The following is a 27321-nucleotide window of genomic DNA, read 5'->3' as shown; positions in this document are numbered from 1 at the left end:
ACAATTAATTATTTTTCTCTTCATGGTACAAGATGGATCTGTTATGGTAAAAAAGGCATACAACATCCACTAATTCCTTCAAAAAACTATTCCAAATTGTATTGGTGAATGTGGACCTGTATATGTAATAATTGGCTTAAAAGCGTGAATTAAAAATTTTCTCAAATCTGAAATTGTCCAAATACATTGATTGCATTGAAGAAGTAGTTCATTTAACTTTGCTCAAAAAAAAAAGTAGTTCATTTAACTTTTAATAAACTTTGAATTTGTGATGTGGATGTTTCTTTAACCATGCTTTAGCAAGTACTGTTATATTTGATTCAATAGTAGCGCAATTAGCCAAATATGCTTTTGAAAGCAAGCATTTAGATACTTAATCAAAATGATATTTTTTGTACTTTATTAGAACCCTACTTTCGAATAAATATAATTGTGAAATATGTTTATGAATCTATTATCTATTAACTATTTATTTAAAATTGATGCCATATGAATTTCCAATTTTGCTCTTAGGAGGGGCAATTTGATAATTTCATAATTCTTTAACCTTGGAGAGTGCCACCTCATCCAAATTATTTTATTTTATTTTATTTTCTAATTATTTTCTTTTTTATTTATTATATATTATTTTCTTTTTTATTTTATAAGAATAAAAATAATTTTAAATTCAGTTGCTTCTATATTGTCGTTGTGGAAGATTAATGTATTGTTTGTCCCGACTTTTTTCCAACTTCTCTACATTTTTAAGGAGAAGTTAGACCAAACACAATATCAATTAAATACTTACTAAAAAAAATACATTTTTTGAATGCCTGAAATTGAATGGAATGAGCTTTGGCCAAAAGTTGTTGAAAGTTACTTTAAAAAACTACTTCTCGATAATTTGTTTCACAAGCACCTCTTTTCAACTCACCCTAGGAACCTTTTCTTTTATTTTTTAATATTATATTTCAATATGTTTTTTTTTCTTCCATTTAACTTTTTTTTTTTTGAACTGTTCCATTTAATTTTTTAAAGAGGTTCCATTTAATTTTATTATCTTTTTTTCAAAGGAATTTTATTATCTTTTTATCACATATATATTTAATTTCGATATCGTTTAATCATCACAACCTCACAAATACACTCGCTAATACACTCACTCACACATTAGCGTTTAGAGTAATACTTTGTGTGTGTCTTTTTTTTTTGTTACGCTAATGCGTATAATATTTTTTGGCGTTGCATAATGCGTATGATTATTTTTATAAAATTATGATTTTAATTAAAAGTAAAATTGTAGATGTCTTTTCTTCAAAAAAGGTATAGATGCCTAGAAAAATTATACTTATATATATATATATATATATATATATATTTTCTTATTCAAAAAAACTAAACATATTTGTTTCCATGACACCAACAATGTAACAAATATAATATCATATAATATAAATTCTTGTATTTTTAAATGAGACCAAAAATAAGGTATTCTTAAAACGAAATTTGTTATAGAATATAATTGAAATAGTAAAAAAATCAACTATTTTGATATTATTTATGTTATTATTTCAGGCTCCTTAAATTGTTTCTCCTATTCAAATATTTAACAAGTTATTTATATGATGATACAAATTTGTATTCATGTTATACAAAATAAACATTATTGAGTAAATATAGTATTTGTAAAAAAAAAAAAAAAAACTTTTATTTTTTAACATTTTTAGCCTTCAGAAAATATTTTAAACATTTTTTTATTTATTATGTTAATTCATAATAAATTCAAAGTTTTGTCCTCGTGAGCTTAGCTCAGCTGATAGCAACAATGCATAAATATATGCCAAGTCCGGGGTATGAATCCGGACACCATAAAAAAAAAAAAAAAATCAAAGTTTGTACAATATTTTGCCAAACAACATTTAACTTAAACATATCTTTAAAACTTAAAAAACAAAGAAACCAAACAACTTTAGATTATTTCTTAAAGGCCTTTATTTTAACTTTGTTTTGAAGTAACTTTTGACCAAACGGTATCTAAGTTCAGCTGGGAACTCTCTTACACTTTCTTCTTCATAAGAGGTCATTTTCTTCCTTTTTACATGGTTCTGAGACCATGCATGACTTGAGTTGACTGATTTTTATGGCTTGAGGGGTTCATTTTCGACATTGTATTAGTTTTTGCTTCATCATAGGTGGTTTTCTTCCTTTTTTTCACGGTTCTGCATTTTAAGAATTTTTTTTTGTTTTTTTTTTTTTTTTCAATTGTTAGTGGATTATGTACCAGAAATTTTTATGTTGCATGGCTATAGAAAAATCTTTCTTTGTTATGTGGAGTATAGTAGAGGTCATGGTGATTGATTTTTATTTCATGGTAAGGTTTTGACACAATTGTTATTTTAACTTCTGGTACTGTAGTTGAAAAAAAATTGATACGTGTGGGTTATTTTAGTTTTTGTGAGTAATCCTAAAGTTGTAACAGTTTTCATATTTGGTTTATTCTTTCCTATATCATTGAGCCGTATGAAAGTTGATTAGTGTAAATTTGTTTTGGTCACATCATTGTGAAGGTGAAAAAAACACAAGAAGGGGGGGTTGAATTGTGTTTTTCTTTTTCTCTTAAAAAATACTTCTTTTGATAAAACTCCAGAAGCAGTTTGATTGCTTCTGATGAAATGATCAGAGACAGATTGCAGCGGAAAAGAACAGAGCAGAGAAAAGAAAGACAAAGACACAAGCAGTTATCCTGGTTCCTTCCACAACACGGAAGTAGTCCAGTCCCCCTTGCACTTCCAAGGAGATTTCACTATAATCACAAAGATTACAACTGCTCAATACTTTCTAAGTATGAGACTTCACAAAAATGCTCAAGCACACACGCAAGAGTCTTCCAATGCTCAAGCACTAAGCAAGAGACTTCTAATGCTCAAGCACGCAGGCAAGAGACTTCTAATCAAACAAAAATACAGAGAATTGAGTTTGAGTTGAACACTTGATATACAATCAGTGGTGTTCACAATACAATACAGTAAAGACTCTAGACTTTGAATTTCTAAGATGTATCAAATCAGTGCAGAAATTCAGTGTGCTTTGTAGAATCAAATTGACAGAGTTTTGGCGCTTTTGAACTTATGTATCTCTATCTACAATCTTCAAGTCTTCACTCCTTTATATAGAGGCGTGAAAGAGACGTTGAGATAGTCAGCACGTCTAAAGAGTCGTTTGAAATCCTTTGATTATCCACCAGTGATCCTTTGCCTGTTTTGGGTGTAGTCCTTTGAAGAATAAGCTTCAAATTCATTCCCATCTTGAGTGTACAAATTCTGCAGGCATGGCTGTTGTTTTGTCTTGTAGCGTAGACAAAAAACAGAGTAGTGGAGGTAGTGGTTGTACACTTGTACTTTGTCAACTCTATTAACGAGAGACAAGTGCTCAGTGCTATCCATATATCCGTTGATACCTCCCTTTCAATTCTTCGTTCTTCTTGGATAAGACTGAATTGAGAATCAGCTACTTTGAATCTTCAGTTTGATTAAAGGATCAAACGTAGCTTCTGGTGAAGATATTGCTTCTGATAAAAACTTTTGCTTCTGATGACCTTCTGCTTCTGATGACGTCATCACTTCAGAAGCACTTCAGCTTCAGGAGCAGTTTTCTTCAGATGCTCAGAATTTCTTTTTCTTTGCATTGTTCTTCCAAGACCTATTGAAATAACTTGAGTAGCCTTTGGTCCTGTACACTTGAACAATTATTAGTAATAACCAATTGACAATTTTTAATACCTTGTTATCATCAAAACTTAATAAGGTTCATTGTGAAACACATTTTGTTCCAACACATTGAAGTCCAGAAAGTTGATGATACAGAAATTTGTGCATTTAAGATTAGGTTGATTTGATGATAGAAAATTTGGTCACATAAAAATATGTTAGCTTCTTTCGATATGAGAATGAACAAAGGGAATAAAATTAAATGATGTATTATTGTATTTTCATATAGGACTTTCAATGTCAAGGGATTATGACTACATTAAGGATCTCAAAAATGATTTGGACATTTGAAAAATAGGATTTGGAGTGTTGGATTCTTGGATTGTGACTGGTAGTAATGAGAATCAACGCATGAAGCTCATTATTTGTGATGCAAAAGTTAGATGAGTTATTTAAGATTTGTTGTAATTTCCTTTATGATTTATCAATGTTACTTATTAGTGTACATTTTGATTTATTTATATTTTTTGGTTTCTTTCTCGGATTTAGGGTGATCGAGTTCATGTAATAACTCGATATAGAGAATTGGAGCATTGGAAGGCTTTGATCGAGGAAAACAAGACTTATACTTTCTATAAATGTCATGTGCTTGATAATGACATTGCATTTAATCCCTTTAAAGTTGTTTTTGATTCTGGTACAAAGGTGCAGAAGTATGACAAGTAAACCAACGTTCTTACTCATGAATTTCGCTTTAAGTCATTTAAGGAAATTCAAGATGGAAAATTCAAAACTGACGTTTTATATGGTATAATTATGTGCTTTCATTTATTTCTATGTTTTCACCGACTATAATGTTCTTATAGATGTAATTTTCTTTTTAAGAAATCATCGGGCTTCTTCATGAGATTGTCAAGACAACGTCAATTGGGACTGGAAAGAAACCGTGTACGAACATTGTGTTGAAAAATAAAAGGTATTATTTTCTAATTTGTCAGCATCAAATGATAGGATTTTGTATAAGTTTGATAATGACCTGAAAGATGTATTTCCTTATGTAGTGGGAATATGGCTAATGCAACACTATGGGAAAAATACTTCGTAACTTTATCATTTACCATCTATTTACCTTGAGTTCTTTGCTTCCATTTTATAGTCAACGGCAACCCAAATATATGTAACAATTAGTCAGGTTTGAGGTTGCTCATCAACCTACATCATCCGGTTGTTGAGAAGTTTAAGACTTAGTAAGTTTGCATTATGATTTCACAATACAGTGTTAGAGTAACTTATTATTTCACAATCTGATTTGATTATTTTTTGACCATGTTTCTTGAATTGTTATCGTGACCTTAACACTTCTCAAGCTCAGAGTCAAAGCTACAGTCAGAACTTAAGTTAGAGTTCGGCTTCTTCTCAACGTACTTCGTACAACGATTTTTCCAATCTGTCTCAAGTTAGGCCAATTGTTGAATTTATAAACTTAGTCAAGGTCTGCTTTTTTTTAATTTTATTTTTTATGCACAAACATGCTTTAAGTTTTTTATGCACAAATTAAAAATACATATTGCATTATTCTTTATTTCATGTGTATAATTTGTGTTAGGATACATATTGCATCACTATTTGGAAAACAACTAAATTCAATCCTAACCAGTTTGGATGGTATCATGAGAGTTGCACCAAATGTTCGAAGACATCAATGTAAAATGGTGTTAGCTATAAATGCGCATGCAGGAGTGATGCTTAATTTCCATTTGTTTCAACAATGTTAATTGGCCAACGAGGTACATATAATCCACATGCATGCATTTATCTAGATTTTATAGGAATATAATAGGACGATACATTAGAAGTCATGGTACATTTTCTTTAACTTAAAATCAGTTATGCTACCTTCATTTTATAAATTATATGTAACTATATTAACATACATCTTATCCATGTTAATATGCATTAGACTAATATTGCAGTTATCTCCCTTTAGCATTTCCCAAACAAGGTATTAAGAACAATTCTGAAAGAAAAGCGCAAAAAATCACTCTCATTGATGACCAGACACAGAGAAAGTATAAGTGTCGCCTCATTACCTCCGAAAGAGCAAGCTATGAAAAATACTAGGGGCGCAGTGGTTTAATTTCTGCAGAGAACGTGTGATGGAAGAAGGTGGTAAACTCATCTTTGATCTCGAAAAGTTATCGAAGAACTTGCACGTTCGAGCTGTTCCAAAATATATCTTTGCTGTTAAACTATTTGAACTTCTACTATTTTGGCGTATCCCTTTGGACTGTAATCGTAACCTATCTTGACTTTGGAATGTCATTTGTTCTTTTCATTTTGTCTGATGTAAATATTGGCAAAAATCCATTTTTGGTTAGTCTATGACACTTGCAGTCTCTTTTATAAACCTGACTATTATATAACGTTAATCTGCACATTGTTGGTTGCTTCATTGGTTCCAATTAGTATCATGTTAATTATAATGTTGTTTTCCTAATCTCTTGAACCAAATAGAACATGCTATTTTCCTACAGCAAATCTTTATAATGCTTTGGTAAATGTTTTAAAAATGTACATATAGCTGAGATTTGTGCAATATGCTTGCTTGATTTTCACATTTATGAACGACAACAATTTCATAAAAAAATGCAGCTTTTTCCCTTAATTTGCTCATTTCTCCTTTATAACAAAGTTTTTTAAAATTTCAGTAAAAGTGATTTTTTAGAATATCCGAGTTTGTACAATATTCATTAATTTGATCATTTTTCCTTTGGAATAATTTTTTTTACAAGATATGTTATTCAACCCGTGCGAAGCACGGGTTTGTAACTAATTTGTACTTATTTAATATGTTTTATATGATTCTATCTGATTTTGATCTACATTTTCCTTAACTTTTAAAGAAAATAGTTTGAAGGTCCCCAAAGTATGATACTTTTGGTTTTAACTTTCTTATAGAATCACATGAAGATATAACTGTTCTAGAATAAATCAACTTTGCCTTTAGGCTATGTTGGATGTTTGTGTCCATCACACGCACAGAGAAAATTCAATGTTTGTTTTAATTTTAAATTTATCATTTTGTATAGGAGTGCTTGAAAGATGCTAATAATCCATCTACCAAGTCAGATGGAAAGGGATGAGCTTAGGGCATAGAAGTTTCATAGTTTGATGATGACGGAACACAAAGATGTTTAAGATTGTGTTGTAAAGGAGCAACGTGAACGAGTCTTGATTTGTTTTTTTTTTTTTTTAAATGGTTTACCTTATATGAGATTATGATATTTTTACAAAAAATAATTTTATTATTTTCTAATAAATAATACATGTTTCAATCGTCACATGCACTTCATGCGTCAAACATGTTAAGAAACTAGTAGAGTAGATTTACTACATTAATGGTAATTAGACCGTCAAACTAAAAATCAGACACATTGTTTATAGTTATGTAAAAATATATATATCATAATCTCATATAGCTCACCCCATTCATTGCATGGGTGATATCATAAAGTAAAAAAAAAAGAGTTGGAAGGTAGTACATTTTAAAAGACGCGTGCATTGCACATGTCGATGATCTAGTCCTTCAATAAAAGGTATCAATTGGTATAAAAAGGTATCAATTGGGCAAATAAAGAATGTGTGAAATTTTTAAGAAATTGTTACTAAGCTTTGCCAAAATACGAAAAGGAGACTGTTTTGGATTATGTAATTCCAAAGGCTCCAAACCTAAGCAATATGTCTAAGCATTCTTATGCTATTGAGAATCTCATGTTTTTAATACAATATGGAAAGGAAAGAACCGAAAACGAATTTAAGAAATTGAGCATGAGCTCTGAATTTTCTAAATTTCATATTGCTTGGAGTTATCTCAACTATGTCAGGAGTGATAAAATTCTATAAATAAAAGTTACTTAGCATTTAACTTCGATTTTTAATATGTTGTAACTTGTAATAAACATTCGTTTTTAGGGGCTGTAATAAATATTCTTGAATAAACTTTAATACATAGCTGAAGTAAAGTAGAAATGAATAAAGAGAATTGTGCACTCTAGTTTTCTTTGGTTAGGTCTTGTGTTCATTTTATTTTGTTTTGATGACATATAATGTTCGAAAAAAATACGAGGTACACAAATATAAGATTTACAAATTTATTATTCATCAAAAAATAGAATGATTTACCTATGCAACAGACTATCAAATTATTTATCGTACATATTCTAAGATTATAAGATTTTCTAGTGCATCTTCCTATTAAGTAATTATTACCCCATCGGTTCATTTTTAATTGTTGTTTTATGGCCTAGTGACATTGGCTTGGGATGTGAGAGGTCTCAGGTTAGATTCTCTTTGGTGCCAATTGAGTGGGTTAATTTAGATTTATAAAAAAAAGAAATTGTTGTTTTAAGGCTGTTTACACAAACCAATAAAGCTATTAAATTTTGCTACTTTTTATTAACAATTTCATCTTACCTTAAATTATTTATCATCTCAACTCACTTATTTAACTCTCTGCAATAAATAAGAGGTAATATTAAGAAAACAAAATTTAATGCTAGTTTGAAATTTTGATATGACAATTACAAAGGAACAAAAAATTTGCTTTGTTTCCTCCCTAAAAAAAACATTTTATGTAAAATGACACTCAAAAGGAACAGAATATACATATATTTTATCACTCTTTTGGTCTTGTAAATAAATTTGTATGGGTTGAGCCTTTTATATCCTAATGTTTGGTCTTTCCATCGTATTCCCTAACAACATCATTATATGCAAGGATGAGTGTATTTGGAAAACATGGGAGTAGTTGACTGTTAGAACTGCTCACCAAATTTCGCAGCAATCGGAGTAGTTGATTGGAAATCAATTATTTTTTTTAGCTTAAATGAAATATCCGACATCAGAACCTAATACAATGAAAACTCGAGAGAAAATGTTAAGAGTTGTTACTGAAGGTTCTTAATTTGGATAATCCTTATCGGAGATCCCCGACGACGGTGCCAATTTGATCACTGTAATTCGCGGTCAAAATAATTGTTATAAAAAGAGTAGTACATGTTGATATTGGCTTCAAATTTGTGGTTTGGAGAAACAGAGAAATCGTGACATGATTTCATAGGCGTGTCACGATTTGGCAATGCCGAGAGCATGTTTTGATGGGTGTTCTTGTTCAATCGTGATACGATTTTGGGAAAATGTGTCACGATTTTCGGCTTGCTTGACACGTTGACATAAGGTTGGTCGTACCGTGGGTCGTACGATATTGACAGCTGAAGACTGCTATTTAAGTGTTTTTATTGAAGTGTGGTTCAAGAGAGCTTCAAGAGATGACAACTTGGGAAATCAAAGGAGGTAACTTGTGGGTTGAGGGTCTTTGATTAGAGTTCTCTTAGGTTGAGAAACATTGTAAACACCTTGGGGTAGTGAAAATCATTGAGTGTCTTGTTCATTTGTGAGATTGGGAAAACGGATAGAAATTAGGGTTGTTTTTTGTAAGCTTGTTGAAGCTAATTTCTTGTTACCCATTTATATCTCTTTGTAAGAACTCATTGATAGTGGATTGGAGAGATCAATCTCTCCCCCAGAGTAGGTTAAGTTGGACCGAACTGGGTCAACAATCTTTGGTGTATTTGTTTCTCTTCTCTCTTTATCTTTTGCTTGTGGTTTTGTACTTTTCATTTGATTCCTAGATTAGATTTAGGTGTTGTTATTGCTTGTGTTTACTTTGATGTTGGTTACTACTTTCCTTTGCTCCACACATTATAGTTTGTATTGATGTGATTTTGAGTCCGAATTCACAAAACAGTACAAGGCAATTAAACCTTGCTCGTTTATCGGGGATCTTTGTATTGTTAATAACCAAACTAGAACAGAAAAAAGAAAGTAAATTAGGGGTTTTATTTGTGGAAAAGACGATCAAAATGGCAGAATTAACTATTTGGCAAAACAATCAATCCACTGGTTTGTTAGATTCTATTCGGGTCTATCACAGGTATTAAATTTATTCTCTCTAATTTAGCTATAAAACTAACCGTTTAAGCATCAATTAATTCATTAGAACTACTGCTAATTTTTGGAGCAAGCGTCAAAAAAATCTAGAATTTGATTTAATGTGATTTTGGAGCAAGCGTCACAAAATCACGGCTAATCTGAATAACATGTTCAACCAAACCTACGCCTAAGCATTATAGAACCCAAAAATCATCATTTGAAATAATTTAAATCAAGCGTCCTATGCAAGTTCCCGATAACAATTCTATATAACCAGATTTATATTGAAACTACCGTTCAGACACATGAACTTATTATGAATTTTAATCGGTAGAATCAACAGGGGCGGATCTTCTCAAGGGCAGGCAGGTGCCATGGCATCCCCTGAACTTACTATATTATATTTATAGTATTATGCCCTTATGCCCATACTTTCAATAAATTCTCAGTGGTTGCAGTGGTAAGGGGGTGCCTCTATATGATGAAGGTAGCATGTTCGACCCGCACCAGCCAGGTATGTTTGCGGCAATACAAACCACCAGAACACTTGAGTTCTACTGCTATTTATTGAATCATTTTAATATAATATATATTCCATAACTGTTTGGTACCCCCAAGAAAATAAATCAACATCCGCCACTGAGAATCAATATGAAATGAAACAAGCGTCCAAACATATATGATCATGGAAAAATAGAATATTGAAAGTAAAAAGATATTAAATCATAAGAAACAGAATTGACATTAGAATTCAGACCTCATGACATTAAACAGAATCCTTAACAGGTGAATTGATCTACATGATTAAGCTTCCATCGAAAATAACAAATGACAGCTGCCAAAAGATCCCCATGTTCCGGCTATAGCAGCCTTATTTATACCATTACAAGTTTAACCTAATTAGCAAAACCGAATTTGATCAATTGTTGGGCTAAAAGGACTAATCGGCCCATTATGGCAAAAGATTAAGTGGCCCAAAATCCCACATCAGCTTTAGTGATTCAGAGATGATAATTGTTCATCAAGAGAACATCCAAACTGGGATTCCTGCTCAACATAATAGTTGTAGATCTATTTCTTAGCTTTCCAACGCCTATACTTACGCCTAGTTTGGATAACCTCAACCGAAGTTATGGCCTACACAATGAACATGAGTCAGAACACATTAAATACAGAGATTAATCCAAGAATTATTACATTAACCCTCAAATCATACCCAATATGTAGAAACATATAAAAAGCTTTCAAAATGTTAAAATGCAGGATAAAAAGAAATTGCAAAAATGCATTGATCAATCTTCCTCTACGAAGGAACTGAGCAGAAGAGTGTGCATAACCATCGGAGTTGCCGGCATACCATTTTTTGGCGGTGGCGACGGCAGAGTGGGAATCGTAGAGGTTGCCATGGATCAAAGATTAATCTGATACCATGTAAAACTAAGAGAAACTCAACGAGAATTTTCTAACAAACTTTTATATACGAAGCTGTTGAATACCTGCAATAGCATGTTAACTTATCTCTAACTGACACAAGTCAGTTACTTGACAGCTCAGGTGCCAACTATATACAGATGGCTTAACTAGTTCTAAACTAATTACATGCTTAACTAACAATTACACTGATACATTCATATGGTGGAAGATAATGGGCTCAACTGAATTTTGGATGGACACCTGGCTCACCAAGCACATTTAAGCACCATGGTTGCTAATTGGTAATGGGCATCCTTTCCACCCCTTTTCACACTATTGTTGTTGCCATATTCACCATTATGTTTTTCCAGAGTTTCAACATTGATAATTAAAAATCTACTATTATGCATCCAAAGAAAATAAAAGAAAATAGAAACCCAAATCATAATATTGTTACACAAGCAGTAAAGTGGTAAATAAACATACCTTATCTTCAAACATGTTGTATATTGTATCGTTTAAGTTTCCCTTCCAATGCCATTCTGAATCATTTTCTGCAATTTTGACTTTTTGAAGAATTGGTGTGCTTGTGTCTCCAGCAGAAAAAATCTTCATACGAGAACATTCCCTCACAATTACTTTCTCCAACAACGGAAACTTCATGAAACACTTACTAGAGCAAAATTTGATGAGGCTTGGCAAACATTCCAACATCAAAATTTGTAAACTAATAAAAGCAATGTCAACATTTTCTACTCCATTAACTACTTCTTCAAGTGAATTACAATCTTTTATCTTCAGCACTGTGAGCTTGTCCAGACTTCGTGCAGTAGGAGTTGTGAATAAATATTTTAGCCCATTGCATTTTATTATCTCCAACTGCGTCAGATGATTAAGGGTGACGGAGGAAGGCATCAAATTTGTCAAACTAGAACAACTACGAACCCTTAAGTATTCAAGGAACTCAAGAACTGGGTCAATTTGAGATCCTTCATCACATATATGTTGAAGTTTAGGTAATTCATTCAACATCAGTGTTTTGATTTGTGTATGAGTCTTCTCACTTATTTCTCCTTTATCTTGAAATATCTTCTTGAAGCAACTCCACTCAACCTGTAGTTTCTCAAGAGTATGCACATTTTCAAGAAACCAATAAGGAAATGTAGCCTCTTCAGTGTTATAGCAAGCCAAACCAAGAATGGTCATTTTGCTAAGGAGGGCACTTGAGTTTTGAGATTGCAATATCACGTCAGCATCCGTCTGTTGCATCCTCAACATTTCCAAGTTTGGAATCACCTAAAACATATTTGAACAACAATGTAAAATAATTAAAAAAAATATTTGCCAATACTCTACTTTTTTCAATTTCTTTTAAACTCACATATATCTTTTATAGAATTTATCAAATACTTTTGAGAAATGGCCAATGTTAGTAGTTGTTATTTTTGTTATAGAAATTATAAAGCACATCTATGAAGTAAAATATTTTAATAACATTTGATATTAATAGTTCAAAATATTTTGCTCTCAATTGATTATATGGCGTTTTTAAAAATATTTAAAAATACATATTTTATAATTTTTTTAGAGATTTCATTTTTGTTTTTATACTTTAATTACCAGACATGTAAATAGACAATGACTGTTAGAGCTGAATGAATCAGAGTCATTATGATATATAAATTTATATGATATGCATACCTGTTCGGCAATAAAAAGTGGTTGTTTCGTTGAAACAGAGTGTTTGTCATCTTGAAAATTGGATAGAGTTCTGAACAATTTCAACTTTGTACATCTAGAGACACCAATATTCCTCAAAGATGGACATAGCAGAGTGTGATTTCCAGCATAGAAACCATTGAGTTTAGGTGAGTGCCAAAGTAATAAAGTACTTAGTTGATTAAACTCAAATATGGGAGCTGCACTCAAGCTAGATTCTTTCTCCTCTGCAACAATTTCCTTCATGTTTTCACACCATTTTATACCAAGTTCCTTGAGATGTGAGCAACGAGTGGCTACGGAGAGTGGTAATAGATATTCCAAGCTTGTACAACCATCTAGTAGTACATATATTAGATTTTGAAAACTAAGAATTCCTTGAGGATCTCCACTCCATATCTTTTTCAACTTGAACAGTCCATCTATAGTAACCTCTTTCAATTGTGTCATAACCTCTTCACTGTTATTTTCATTGAAATTCAATTCGAATATCTCTTCAACTAAAGCACAGTTTGTGACCTCCAACTTCTCTAGCTCATTATATGTGTTTTGCATTGAAGAAGGAAAAACCACCACAATTTTCTTACAATTGTTCACTTCCAACATCTTCAATGTTTCAAATTGGTGGTGCCATATTGACTTCAAGTTGTCCATATCCTTCAGTATAATTTTCTCTAATTTCAATAAATGAACCTATCAATTCATGAATAACCACCATCAGTACAAGTTTAAAATAATTGTAAGTTTTCAATAACAGAATTACCATACCTCTTTTAATGCATTATTTCTCTCCTTTTTAGCTATTATCTCCTCCATCATAGGACAATTACTTATTTCAAGGTGTTTGAGGTTCATAAAACTTTTAACCAAAGTAGAGGGAAATAAATACTTCAATCCAACACAATTATCCACAATCAAGCTAGTCAAGTTGCACATAGATTGATGATTGTCATCCCAGACTTTATTCAAATTGAGAAGTGAGCTCAATTTAAGGGTATCCAAACTAGGAAATGCATCCTGCATGGATAAAAACAGATTAACAGAAATCATAATTGAAGGATTACACATCCCAAAATCTATACCTGTTTTCTTATAATTTATTGGTAATTTCCAAAATAATGGAATCACTTTAGAACCAAAAGTTGTAACTCTTCACCAAGAGTTGTAACTCTTCATGAGAGTCTTTCATATACATTGGAACCTTTGGCAAATAGGTGCTTAATGAACTTTTGCATTGACTCAAGTGTGTATGATCATAACCCTTGGCAAAAGGGTACTTAATGAACCATAACATTGATTCAAGTCAAAGGGGTGTTTTCTCTCATGTGAAGGGTCATATAATGCACTATAAATACTTGGCATTAATTTGACACACAATTTTGGATAGAATTTTGTTGCATTAACAACATAATTCTCCCTCATTCTCTTGCTCTCTAAATCATCCATTAATTCTCTAATGCATGAGTGAATTGCTGAAACCATAAATCTGTAAAATACTGTTAGGAGATACGCTTGGTGTGGTTGTGCAATACACGTCAAGGAACTCATAGTATCCTGAAGGGGATTCGCCGGTAACTCCTATTGCATCCAATATACAGTTATTGGTGGGGGCGAATCGAACCTAAAGGTTAGTGTGGCAACCCCATGCGCTTTGAATTTTACATGCGTAAGCATTAAACATTTCAGGTTTCAAGTGCAGCAGCCTCTTCCCAACAAACAAGATATCTAACATAATTTTGGGTCTAGAATCAATCACAACAAGTAAAAAAGAGTTCAAATAGTTGTATTGATTAGTGTGAAGTTAGAGAAACCCGGAGAGAGAATTTGAGAGGTGAGGAGCAATAAACTTCATTCGATTATCATAGTTAGAGAGTGTCTACATATTAAGAGCTTCACTAACCGATGATTGATGGGTTTGTTTCAAGTTAAATTTGTTGATTCCTGAGAATAAAATGATAGAAATATATATGTATACGTTTGTTACAAGTTTACTAAATTTTATTCCCGGATATAAAATGTTCCTGGGAATAGAAAAAATTTCCCAAAGAAAATGGTGGGAATAAAGTTCCCATGGAGATGAGAATAAATTCATATGTAGTTACCTATTATAATCCCTAATTTTATGGTTCCTAGGAATATTATAAAGTTAACCAAACATATTTTTTCCAAATACCTTGAAATAAAAATTCTCATCTTTATATTCCAAGGAATGTTATTCCTAGGAATAAATTTGGTAAACTTGAAACAAACGCTAAGAGTTATTTTACTAATGTTTTTCTTTGTAAGGGTTTAGTATTGATGTATAATAATTAATATGCCTATAAAGATGGGTTGTCATATAAATATTAAATTCTATATTGGGCCGAAGTCATGTTTACAATACCGACTTGTAAAACGAGGATTGTCCAAACTTTATAAACACTACACATGCCATATCTCTAAGCAAAGTGGGTCTAAATTCACCCCTCCAAATTCAATACAATAAATGTGTTGAAGGCTGCAATGAATGTAGCACAAGTGTCGGAGCGGCTAAAGGTAAACCGCAATAAAAGGAATTTCCAACACACCCCCTCATGCTCAGACCTAATGGGTCTGAAGCATTGACCTAATGGGTCTAGAATAGGCTCTAATACCATATTAAATCTTATATTAGGTCTAACTCATCCTTAAAAAAAACCTATTCAAAGTGAGCAATTTAGCCTAATTAGTATTATGTATATTCAGAGCAAGGATGATATTTAATGATACCCTTACCTCTTTCCATACATGCTTCAGTTTTGGAAGATTAGATATTTTTAGTTTCTTCAATTGAGTAGAATTCCGCACAACAATTTCTTTGGCAAATTCATCTTTCAAATCAAAAACTGCTTCTAATGAATTACAATCCTCCACATCTAATTCTTCCAGATTCATCAGCACTTCTAACAAGTTAGGTTGAAAGAGCACATCGGACAAAAAATCACATTTATGAACCACTAGATACTTCAAACTCCTAAATGTGTTATGCTCGTGTTGACCATACCACAATTCTTTTAACTCGGGATATTCAGATAGTTGTAAATGCTTGAAACTAACAAATCCCACCTGTAAAACAATTGTATTATGAGTTAGTTCAAACAAAAGTAGTAGTAACATATAGTGCATTTACAAAATCTATATACATAGGTAAAAATGTTCTTTGTAAATTTGAAATGCAATTACTTTCACTTTTCTTTTGAAAAATTCTTACAACTACTTTTTAACGATATATGGTCACAATGTACACACACAAACGTGTGCGCGTTGTAAATCAAGCATACCTTATCTTCGAACATGTTGTATATTGTATTGTTTAGGTTTCCCTTCCAATGCCATTCTGAATCATTTTCTGCAATTTTGACTTTTTGAAGAATTGGTGTACTTGTGTGTCCGGCAGAAAAAATCTTCATGCGAGGACATTCGCCAACAATTACTTTCTCCAATGACGGAAACTTCATGAAACACTCACTAGAGCAAAATTTGACGAGGCTTGGCAAACATTCCAAATTCAAAATTTGTAAACTAACAAAAGCAATGTCAACATTTTCTACTCCAGTAATTATTTCTTCAAGTGAACTACAATCTTCTATCTGCAGCACCGTGAGTTTGTCTAAACTTTGCGCCGTAGGAGTTGTGAATAAATATTTTAGCCCATTGCATTTTATTATCTCCAACTGCGTCAGATGATTAAGTGTGACAGAGGAAGGCATCAAATTTGTCAAACTAGAACAACTACGAACCTTTAAGTATTCAAGGAACTCAAGAACTGGGTCAATTTGAGATCCTTCATCACATATATATTGAAGTTTAGGTAATTCATTCAACATCAGTGTTTTGATTTGTGTACGAGTCTTCTCACTTATTTCTCCTTTATCTTGAAATATCTTCTTGAAGCAACTCCACTCAACATGTAGTTTCTCAAGAGTATGCACATTTTCAAGAAACCAATAAGGAAATCTTGCCTCTTCAGTGTTATAGCTAGTCAAGCCAATAGAAGTCATTTTGCTAAAGAGGGCACTTGAGTTTTGAGTTTGCAATATCATGTCAGCATCTGCCTGTACCATCCTCAACAGCTCCAAGTTTGGAATCACCTAAAACATATTTAAACAACAATGTAAGAGAATTAAACATTTTATTATTGAGTGAAACAATAATTACTATTGACTAAAATTTGTCTTTTTAATTTTTGCCAATATCTCTATACTTTTTTCAATTTCTTTTATACTCAAATATATCAATTTTGTATTTAAATGCCACTCTTGCTAGTTGTTATTTTTGTTATAGAAATTATCAAGTACTCCTTCCGATCTTGAATGTAAGGAAAAAAAAAAGGAACACCTACGAAGAAAGTGGAATGACTGTATTTAAGTCATTATAAAAAAATACCATTTTTCTATTTTTTTTTCCCTTGTTCTGGAGTTATTTCTCAAGTAGTACACATTCAAACATTAATGATAGAAACATTTTACAAGAAAACATGACTTTTGAACTAAACCAATGAATAATCTTTAGAAAGTGTTAAACATGGGAATGTGAAACAAATTAAATAAAGATAATGAGGGTGAGATTGGAATAGCAACATTTAATAGGACGACTTTTGTATATTTTTGCTTATATTTGAGACCATCAAATTTTTTGTTTTGTTTCTCACATTCGAGACCGTAGGGAGATATCTATAATGTAAAATATTTTAATAACTTTTGACATTAAATAGGCTTTGTCATTTTATAAAGTTTTTGGGTAGTTTTAAATTTTTCCAAATTTATAAATGAATAGTAATACTCCTGGTCCTAAATATCAGAGAAATTTTTATTTTTAGGTTCATTGAATAAACGATGTATTTAGTTTATATAGTATAGTTCAAATGCATTAATTATTCAAGGAACCTAAAGAAAAGATACTTTTCATATATTTAGGATCAGAGGAAGTAGTTGATCGGTATTTCAAAAGATTAAAGAATAACGCTAACTCCTTAATGTAAAATAAAATAAAAACAAGTCCTGCAGAGTGTTTATTATTCGTACCTCTTCGGCAATGAAAAGTGGTGGTTGCGTTAAAACAGAGGGTTTGTCATCTCGAAAATTGGAGCTTCTTGTAGATAGTGTTCTGAACAATTTCAACTTTGTACATCTAGAGACATTAATTTCTCTCAATGATGGACATTCTAGAGTATGATTTCCAGCATAGAAACCATTGAGTTTAGGTGAGTTCCAAAGCAATAAAGTACTTAGTTGATTAAACTCAAATATGGGAGCTGCACTCAAGCTAGATTCTTTCTCCTCTGCAACAATTTCCTTAATGTTTTCACACCATTTTATACCAAGTTTCTTGAGATGTGAGCAACGAGTGGCTATGGAGAATGGTAATAAATACTCCAAGCTTGCACAATTTACTACTTTTACATTTATTAGATTTTGAAAACTAAGAATTTCTTCCGGATCTCCACTCCATATCTTTTTCAGATTCCACAATCCATCTATAGTAACTTCTTTCAAATGTGTTGTAACCTCTTCACTGTTATTTTCATTGAAAGTCAATTCAAATATCTCTTCAACTAAAGCACAATTTGTAACCTCCAACTTCTCAAGCTCATTATATGTATTTTGCATTGAAGAAGGAAAAACCACCACAATTTTCTTACAATTGTTCACTTCCAACATCTTGGATGTTTCAAATTGGTAATGCCATATTGTCTTCAAGCTGTCCATATCCTTCAATATGATTTTTTCTAAATTTAAAAAACGAACCTATGAATTCATAAATAACCACCATCAGTATAAATAATTATTTAAAATTAATTGGATGCTCCAATAATAGAATTAGCATACCTTCTCTCAAAAAAAAAAAAAATTATCATACCTCTTTCAATGCATTGTTTCTGTCTTTTTTAGCTATTATCTCCTCCATCATATGACAGTTACTTATTTCAAGGTGTTTGAGGTTCATAAAACTTTCAACCAAAGTAGAGGGAAATAAATACTTCAATCCAACACAATTATCCACAATCAAGCTAGTCAAGTTGCACATTGATTGATGATTGTCATCCCAGACTTTATTCAAATTGAGAAGTGAGCTAAATTTAAGGGTATCCAAATTAGGAAATACAACCTACGTAAAAACAAATTAACAAAAACATTATTGAAGGCGTATATATGGTGATATGGTGACTATAACGATAGGCCTCTCACACACACACACACGCACACACCTATATATATGGGATGTATCAAATGAGAGCAATATTTACATTGAGAGATGATAGGGTTAAATCACAACCCTTGGATCCATCTTAATTGTGTTACTTAATTTTTAAATCTGCAGCCTGTAATCTCTTTTATTCCCTTCATTTCCGCTTTTGCTTTCTTCTCTCGCCTTCTCCTCTCCAACGGCTGTCCTTTAATGCTATCATCTCTCATTTTAACACTCCTCTCATTTGATACACCCTATATATATATATATATATATATTGAAAATTGATATTAAAATTTTTATCATTTGTATCGAGAGAAACTTAAAAACAAAATAACATACCTGAGCATTAAAAAATGGTGCAGAATCACACGGCTCTAAACCATGACACTTTTGCTTATTTCTAGAATGTGTCAAATAATATGAGAAGAAATTATCAAGTGTCTCCAAATGTTCTAAAGTCAAAGAACGCAATTGAAGAAACTCGATTTTTTCATCAGTAATATCATTATTAGCACTTGAATTGTTGTCTCTGAACACTATCTCCTTCATAGAATTGCACTCACAAACTTCAATCTTACAAAGGTGAGAAAGTCCTTTAACCATTGTAAAGGAGAAAAGATACTTTAACTGGACGCAATTTTTTACTTTGATAACACTGAGACTTCCAAAAGAAGCAACTGAAGGTTGACCATGACATATATGCTCCAAATTTCTAAGATTAAGAAGTACAAGTGTTTCCAAGATGGGAAAGGACGCATGGATTTGATTTCTCTCTTTATTGTCGACAATGTGATTCAAGTTAGTATTATTTTGGACGTGGAGATGTTTCAGCAATGTAAATCCTTCTCTATTTAGGTTAGGAAGCACATTTTGAATTCCATCTACATCATCCAAATACAAATTCTCAACACATTTAATCAATGCTTTAATTCCATGCTCCAAATGTATGTTTGTACCAAGTTTGAGCATCAATGTTTTTAAGGTTCCATCCTCAATGTCAGACCATTCCCATACATCTCCAATAGCTATTTTATATCTTTCCAGCTTCTCAAACACCAATTGCAAGTCCCTTGGCAACATCCAAGTCTCACGAACTTGTAATTCTAAAGCTGTCAAGTGTGGTAGTTTTCGAAGTTCGGCAATGCTAGCATTTTCATTTTGAACTTTTGAATTCACATCTTCCCAGTTTATAGAGGTATTTCCCATGTACAACTCCTCCAATTTAGATAAACTTGATATGATGTTGGGTGGGACCACTTCTATTCCTGAATGGCTCAAATCAAGCATTCTTAATTGAGTTAATTTCCCTATTTCTCTTGGCAACTTGATCATTGAAGATTTACAGAGTCTAAGAATTTCTAAATTTTGCAAAGCTTCTATTGCATCCATATTTTCCAAAATGCAAAAATCCAAACATAATGTTTGAAGGTCTGTTAGCAACCGAAATGATGTGGGTAATGATGACAAGTTCAAGTGTGTTAAATCTAGCACTCTAAGGCTTCTCATACCCTCAAAAAAAGTATCAGGGATTTCTAAAGATTGATTCATACTGCCCAAATAGAAAAGCTTAATGTTTGGACAATCAATCATTTGAGGAAGCTCGTGAATACAACACCCATCGAGAATGATCTGCGTGCACCTTTTGAAAAAATCCTTGGTTGTCCATTCCTCATCAAATTGTTTTCTTAGAAATACATGTTTGTCCCTGCGTGCTATGGAGATAGCAAAATCACGAACAAAGTCATGCATTTGAATCCTTCCACCTGTTTTAACTTCAAGCAAAAGACAAGTCGCCTTCAAAGATTTGATTATTGTGTAAAGTCTGTTTCTTGCATCATCAATGGCATTAATATGCTTCAATATGTCCAATCCCATTGCAACTTTGAGAAAGTACTCTATATCATTACCTAGCAGTAATGCAAAAAGCAAGAAGAGATCTTTCATTTCATCACTCTCCAAAGAGTTGTAACTCAATTCCAAAGCAGAATAAGTTATCGCATCCATCTCTGTATGATCAGTACTTTGTAATTTCCTTAGTGCGTCTTTCCAAGATTGGACATCCCTCTTATTTTTCATTGCACGTGCTACTGTCACTACCATAAGAGGCAAACCTTCACATTTTTTGGCAACTTGAACTGCTACATCTTTCAAATTTCTATCTTCAACCACATCTCCGGCCATAAATTGAAACAAGCTCCATGTCTCATTTTCATTCATAAGTTCAAGTTTGAAAGTGAACTCCATTGGAACATCCATTTTTAGTAACACATCTTGATTTCTACTAGTCATCAACAATTTGCAACCATTATGTTTATTTCCAAATGGAATTCCCACTTTCTTCAAATCAAGTATACTCCAAATATCATCTAAAATGACAAGGATATTTTTCTCCATCTTGATTCTCTGTCTTAGGCGATTTGCTCTGCCAAGAACAGTCTCCTCAACGAATTGCAAACCCAAAGAATCTGCAATCTCTCCTTGAATTGTTTTAAAGTCTGGGTTTTCAGATACATGTGTTGTAACCACTTTATCGAACATTTTGTTTTTCTTCGCTATTAGAGCAACTTTCTCCACCAGAGTGGTCTTACCCACCCCACCCAACCCATAGACTCCAATGTTATGTGAATTAAGATCTGCTAAAGCCTTCACAATGTCATCCTTAAGCGACTCCCTTGTGTCATAATTTTCACCATCTCTTGGTGAGGAGGAGGGTAATACATCTGGAGGGGGAAGGTAACCAACTTGATCAAAAATCCCTTTTCCTTGAACTTGAACAACATCTTTTGCAATTTTTGTGGCTTTCCTACTTAGTTGATGACGTAAAATCAAGTTGGGGAACAACCATGTTGAGCACCTAACATTGGGACGACGAGGATCGTTTTGAAGCCCATTCGCCTTTTCAATGACCTCGTTCACTTTCTCCAACCAATTCAGAACATCTTTTTCAATGTCTCTACCATTTCCCCTTTCTCTTTCAACCGAATGGATCATTCTTTCTCTTGCAGCCTCAAGGTCTTCAACATGATCCTTTAACGTCTTGAAGTTACCTTTGTAGAATATCAAGTAACTTGCTTGACGTCCAATAGGCACAACAGTATATTCTGCTATTTTTGCAACAACAGAAATTAAAATTTCCATTGATTTTTGTTTCTTCTCCTCTTCCTTGTGACTTGAGTCAAAACCTGAAAGTGAAAGTAAAAGATACTATTTATGGATGAAGGCAAAAGAAACAAGGGAAACATTTGGAAATTAACACATTACTCTTATTTTCAACTTAAAACTGCAATTATTAAATAGAACATTTGCTTTGGTTTGAATTAGAAAAAAATGGATCGTAACTAATTCTCTCATGAGAGAGAGAGAGAGAGAGAGAGAGAGTTATGAAGTGAAAAATATAGTGTTATTACTTGAGTAATCAATGAGTACAAGGAGTTTATATAGCTTGCTGATGCTGTACACTAAGCAATCATAAGGTAGCAAGCAGCATATCAAAAGTAAACTAAGCTAAGCTATGTTAATAAGAGTAACTTGTATGCTAAGCTATTCAGTCAACTGAATTGTTGACTTGATTATTGTGATCTGGTAATAAAAGGTAGACTTTGCAAATTGAATTTTATTACAATCATGTGTAACCGATAAAAAATATGAAAATGTAACAAGTGTCATTAGGCCTTCATAAGAAGTTTAATGAGAAACTTTATCTTAAGAATTGTGCATTCATTACATTGAAACTTTAAAAATTGACTTTGACTTCATTAAACTCATCAATTATTTCTATTTTTATCTTCTTAATAAATGTCCTAAGCTCGGCTCGACTCGATTAGAATTGGTTCGGCTCGAAACTCGACTCGAGTTTGAAACAAACTTTTTTTCCGGCTCGAGTTCGACTCATTTAAAATTCACGAGCAACTCTGTTCAGCTCGTTAGGTTCATTTGCTCGAATCACATAATTTTAAAATTTATTTTTTTATTTAAAAATTGCATATTTTAGACCTATTTTAAAAATAAAATAAAAACTAAGGCGAATAGGACTACATCAATGCCGCTTCCTTTATAGACAAGTATTGTTGTATCTACCTCAAATACTTTTCGATGTGGGACAAAAACAAAGTAGTGTAGCTTTGCTAAAACACCATGGCACTACAAGCAACATATTTCTATTGCTAAAAACTATCCAGGTCCACTCTGTTACCATTGTTGTTTTATATTGCTTCTATTATTTTACTATTGCTATTAGTTAAATACTATATATATATATTCGAGCCAGTTCATGAACCAAATGAGTCGAACTATATATAACTCAAATTCAACTCATTTACTTAACGAACTTAATCTTTAGCTCAAGTTCGGCTCGTTTGATTCATGAACCAAGTTAAATGAACTAATTACCGAGTCGAGTTCCAAACTTTATTCAAGTTGTCTTGGTTCATTGGCAGCCCTACATCCAATTGATAGGTAGTCTAGCCCTATTAACAACAAAAATTGAGATAAATTGTTGCTGACTCGAGGATTAGTTTCATTGCAGAAGAAAAAAACAAAAAAGTATTGAGTTTGAACTCAGGTTTGAGCATGCATTAACATTGAAGAGCATGTACCTCTTACCTGAATTATGAAACAATGGAGAATCAATGGAACAACTCTGGTGCTACTGATGATGCGATCTACAAGACTAATGCAAATTGACTTCAAAAGAATGATCTGCAAAGAACAACAACAGCAGCAAAATATTAAAACAAACTTCAATCTCAAATTGCAAAGTTTAGAGTTTTGATTTTACTCTCTATTATTGAAGGAGAAAAAAAAAATTAACTAATGCGTACCTACCTCTAACCACTGGTGCAAAAATTCAGACAATTCAAACACTATTTTTGAGTTTTGATTTTGAGTTTTTTTTTTTTTTTTTTGCCACAGGAATGGGAAAATAACAAAAAAACTGAAAGACAATGAAGAAAGCTCTTTTTTTTTTGTTTGAGTTCAAAAGCAATAAACTCTGAGAAACTATGTTTGGATTTGGACTAGACTTTGTAGATAGATACATGTTGGGAAGAGAAACTTAGTAATAAATTAATGGATTTAGGCAGTGCTACTCTGCACGTTCTCCCACAAATATAATAACTTAAATAATTACTAACCCATTGAAAAATCAACGGAAAAATAAATAAATAAATTTAGCCAGCGGAACTATACTGTTCTTGTCGTTTTCACATCACATGATGCACATCTTCATATGAATATAATAGGAGTATTAATTGATACACTAATAATCCCACAAAAAATAATTGATGCATTAATAAATTAATAGAAAAATACTTCAACATCTTTTATTTTATTTATTTGGAACCTATAAAGCCCGGATACACGGGTACGGATGCGGGTACCATATGATACAGGTACGTGGATACGCGATTTTTTTTTTTTAAATTTAAGATATTATACATTAAAGATACGTTAACAAAAAATTTATACTAAAACTTATACTCATATGCATGTAAAATACTTGAAGAAAATAAATATTTATTACTCATTGTTATATTATTATAAAAGTCGCAATTTATAAAAAATAATACATGTGATTAAAATAAAATAAAATGTAAAGTTTTCTTATAAATCATATTATATTTTCATATGTTGGGATATCAAGATAAGCATCATTAAAAGAACTCAACACAAATTTTATCTAATGTTGAATAATTGAATCACCTCTCTTGTTACCTTCATCTACAAAACATATCTAAAATTGAATCATATACATCTCTATTGAATTTTTACAACGTTGTCTCACTTTTTTCCCTTCATCTTTTCTTATGATACGTGTATGTGAAGTACCTTACAAGTATCCTTGTGTATATGTGGAGTATCATACAAATATCTGATAAGATATTTTTGAAAAAATTAAAATAAGGGTCTTGTTAACCGATACCCCTGATGCATTGGTTAAGGAATTCATAAGTAAAAAAATTGTCTTGAAAATATAAACCGTTACTTTTGACAAATTAATTATTACACCACTTTTAATAAAATTTTATTTCTTTTAGCTGCTTAATCAATGCCCCAGAGACACCGGTTAATATTCTCTTTAAAATAATCAATTTCAATACTTCGTAAATATCCATGAAATATCAATATTCAATACAGGTAGATCTCCAATTTAAAGTGTATAGACTTCCTAGTTTAAAACACATAAGTTATTTTTGGTCAATTCAGTCATTTATCTCATCAAATTTGTGCAACTTAACTTTTATTTTCAATTTCCTTCTAAAAAAGCATTTTTCTACGTGGAAAAGCCTTGTGTGTTTTCACCCCAAAAAAAAAATCTGGATTTTTCTTCTCGTGTCAAGAAGAACCCAAAGCTACGGTTTATTTGCTAAATGGACAGTGTGAAACAGAGGAAGTAATTAACTAAATTATTATCAATTCATGATTTGCATGTGTAAGTTGTTTATCTTATCTTTAGATTTGTTTAATCCAATCTGTGTATCTCATGGTTCCATGGGAACAGGATAATAAGTGACGTGCTTCTATAGTTTAATCGGTCCTTATCTATCCATCCACGATACCCCATGTCAAGTTTGAACAAACACTCAATTATTATTACCTCCCTCAAAAAAAAAAAAAACTCCATTATTATTACCCATCAGCATGCAATGCGGATCGCAATTAGGGTGGGAATAGGCCAGCCGCTCATTAGGAGTCTATGGTTCGACCTACTGAAAGCTCGATCCGACCTAATTTGTTTAATAAATAGGTTAAGCATGAGCTTTTCAAAAAGCTTATTAATTTAAATGGCTAGGTTTAGGCTTATAAAAAAAGCCTATCAAACCTATCAGATCGGCCTGTATATGAGTATGTTACATTTTCCCATATTTATTATTTACATAGTAATACAAAAAATAAAAATAACAGTTACTTCAAATTTTCATATTAAGTTGCTAATTTTTTTTAGGCTTAATACATGCTTTGGTCCTTTAACTTATTTTTGGTTTTCATTTTGGTCCTCTAATTTTAAAGTGTCTCAGTTTGATCCCATAACTATTCTGCCGTTTATAATTTTGGTCTCTTCCGTTAGTTTTTAACCTTAAATGTCTAAGGTGGACGAACTTTACAGGTGGTCTACCATAAACTTTATTAAAATTTTTAATTTAACCGTTTGATCTTTTTTTTAAATAAAGATTGGATCATTAAGGGATCTATTGTAGCTTATAATGAACCACAACAACCTAAGTATTTTCTTCATCTTCTTCCCTTATCAATCTTCTTCATTGCATCTTTATTAATCTTCATCTTAAACAAAAATTCAGAAAATTACAAAATTCTATAGCCCCAACACATCAAGTTCCATAAAATATTGCAAAAAAAAAAAATCAAAACATTCAATATGCAGAAAAAAAGCGTATTTGTTGAATTAAAAAAAAGAGGAAAGGAAAAATGAAGAGGCATGCGATTATGATTTCCAGCAACATGAATTTCTTCTCCTTCATCCTTCTCGTTCATCTTCGTTAAACCCAAAAGAAATCATTTTCAAAAATCTTTCATAACAAAATAGATCCTCCACAGTCCACACAACAACCCTTTCATCAAACATACAAATCAAAGACTCTCATTGAATCACCAACAAAAACAAGCTCATGTAAGGAATTGAAGAGGTGGTTTTTTTTTTTCTAACAACAGAAAGCGATCTCCTTCGTCTCCAATCTCAGATCGATTTGATGGTCTGGGGTTTTTTTTTCTTCTTATCAAATTTGTAGATCTGAATTTATTTTTTCTTCTTTCTTTTCTAATGAAACGTGAAAAACAATCCTGGAAGGAAAGGAGAAGAAGAAACATTGCACATCTGGATTGTTTTCCTTTCTTTATTGTTTATGAATTTTTGGCTTGGCATTGTTTTTGGATCAAGCGTTTGAACTTTGAAAACTCTGAAACTGTCCCTGTCAAAACCATTTCTCTATAGAACAATCTCTCATTCTCCATTACAATAATGGGTGTCAAGAATTTGTGGATGAATTAAAATGGATATGTGTTGGATTTTGAATTAAAATGGGTATGACTATGGATGAAGAAAACACAAATTTGTTGGTATGACTATAGAATTTTTTTATATTTTTTATTTCTATTTTAATTTTAAATTTTAGGAAATTCAATATAAATAGTCCTATGTTTTGAGTTCATTGTATATCTGTGCGCTCTCTAAATCCAGCTCTTGATCACTCATTTTAGAGGGGTTAACACTTTTTGAAGAAAAAAAAAATAACGGAGATGACCAAAATAGTAAACGGCAGAAGATTTATGGGACCAAATTGAGACA

General features: G+C 31.9%; 2 protein-coding genes across 7 annotated transcripts in view; both read right to left on the bottom strand.

Moving 5' to 3' along the window:
* The window catches only part of LOC25479472 (uncharacterized), a 135899-nt gene that overhangs the window by 25620 nt on the left and 82958 nt on the right, over positions 1 to 27321 (bottom strand). The gene's annotated exons all lie outside the window — the stretch shown is intronic.
* On the bottom strand, positions 10379 to 24069 carry LOC25482804 (uncharacterized). Its single transcript, XM_013611401.3, has 11 exons — positions 23844 to 24069; positions 23622 to 23717; positions 19359 to 22201; positions 18687 to 18935; positions 17852 to 18574; positions 16109 to 16918; positions 15564 to 15893; positions 13578 to 13826; positions 12792 to 13502; positions 11577 to 12386; positions 10379 to 10814 (listed from the first exon to the last, which is right to left on the bottom strand). Exons 3-11 carry the CDS (start codon positions 22155 to 22157, stop codon positions 10749 to 10751), a joined length of 6747 nt encoding a protein of 2248 aa, XP_013466855.1. The 5' UTR covers positions 22158 to 22201; positions 23622 to 23717; positions 23844 to 24069; the 3' UTR covers positions 10379 to 10748.

This window comes from Medicago truncatula, chromosome 1, assembly GCF_003473485.1.
Source record: "Medicago truncatula cultivar Jemalong A17 chromosome 1, MtrunA17r5.0-ANR, whole genome shotgun sequence".
Lineage (NCBI taxonomy): Eukaryota > Viridiplantae > Streptophyta > Magnoliopsida > Fabales > Fabaceae > Medicago > Medicago truncatula.
Note: the sequence above shows the minus strand (reverse complement) of the source record. Positions and strands in the feature narration are given on the sequence as shown.

Bases quoted from the DNA above. Each gene is read 5' to 3' on its own strand.
- LOC25482804 (XM_013611401.3), bottom strand. From the start codon at position 22,157: ATGGAAATTTTAATTTCTGTTGTTGCAAAAATAGCAGAATATACTGTT. The intron at 16,919-17,851 runs GTACGAATAATA...AATATGTTTTAG, and splicing joins CACTTTTCATTGCCGAAGAG to GTGATTCCAAACTTGGAGCT. The intron at 13,503-13,577 runs GTATGGTAATTC...ATGAATTGATAG, and splicing joins GAAATAATGCATTAAAAGAG to GTTCATTTATTGAAATTAGA.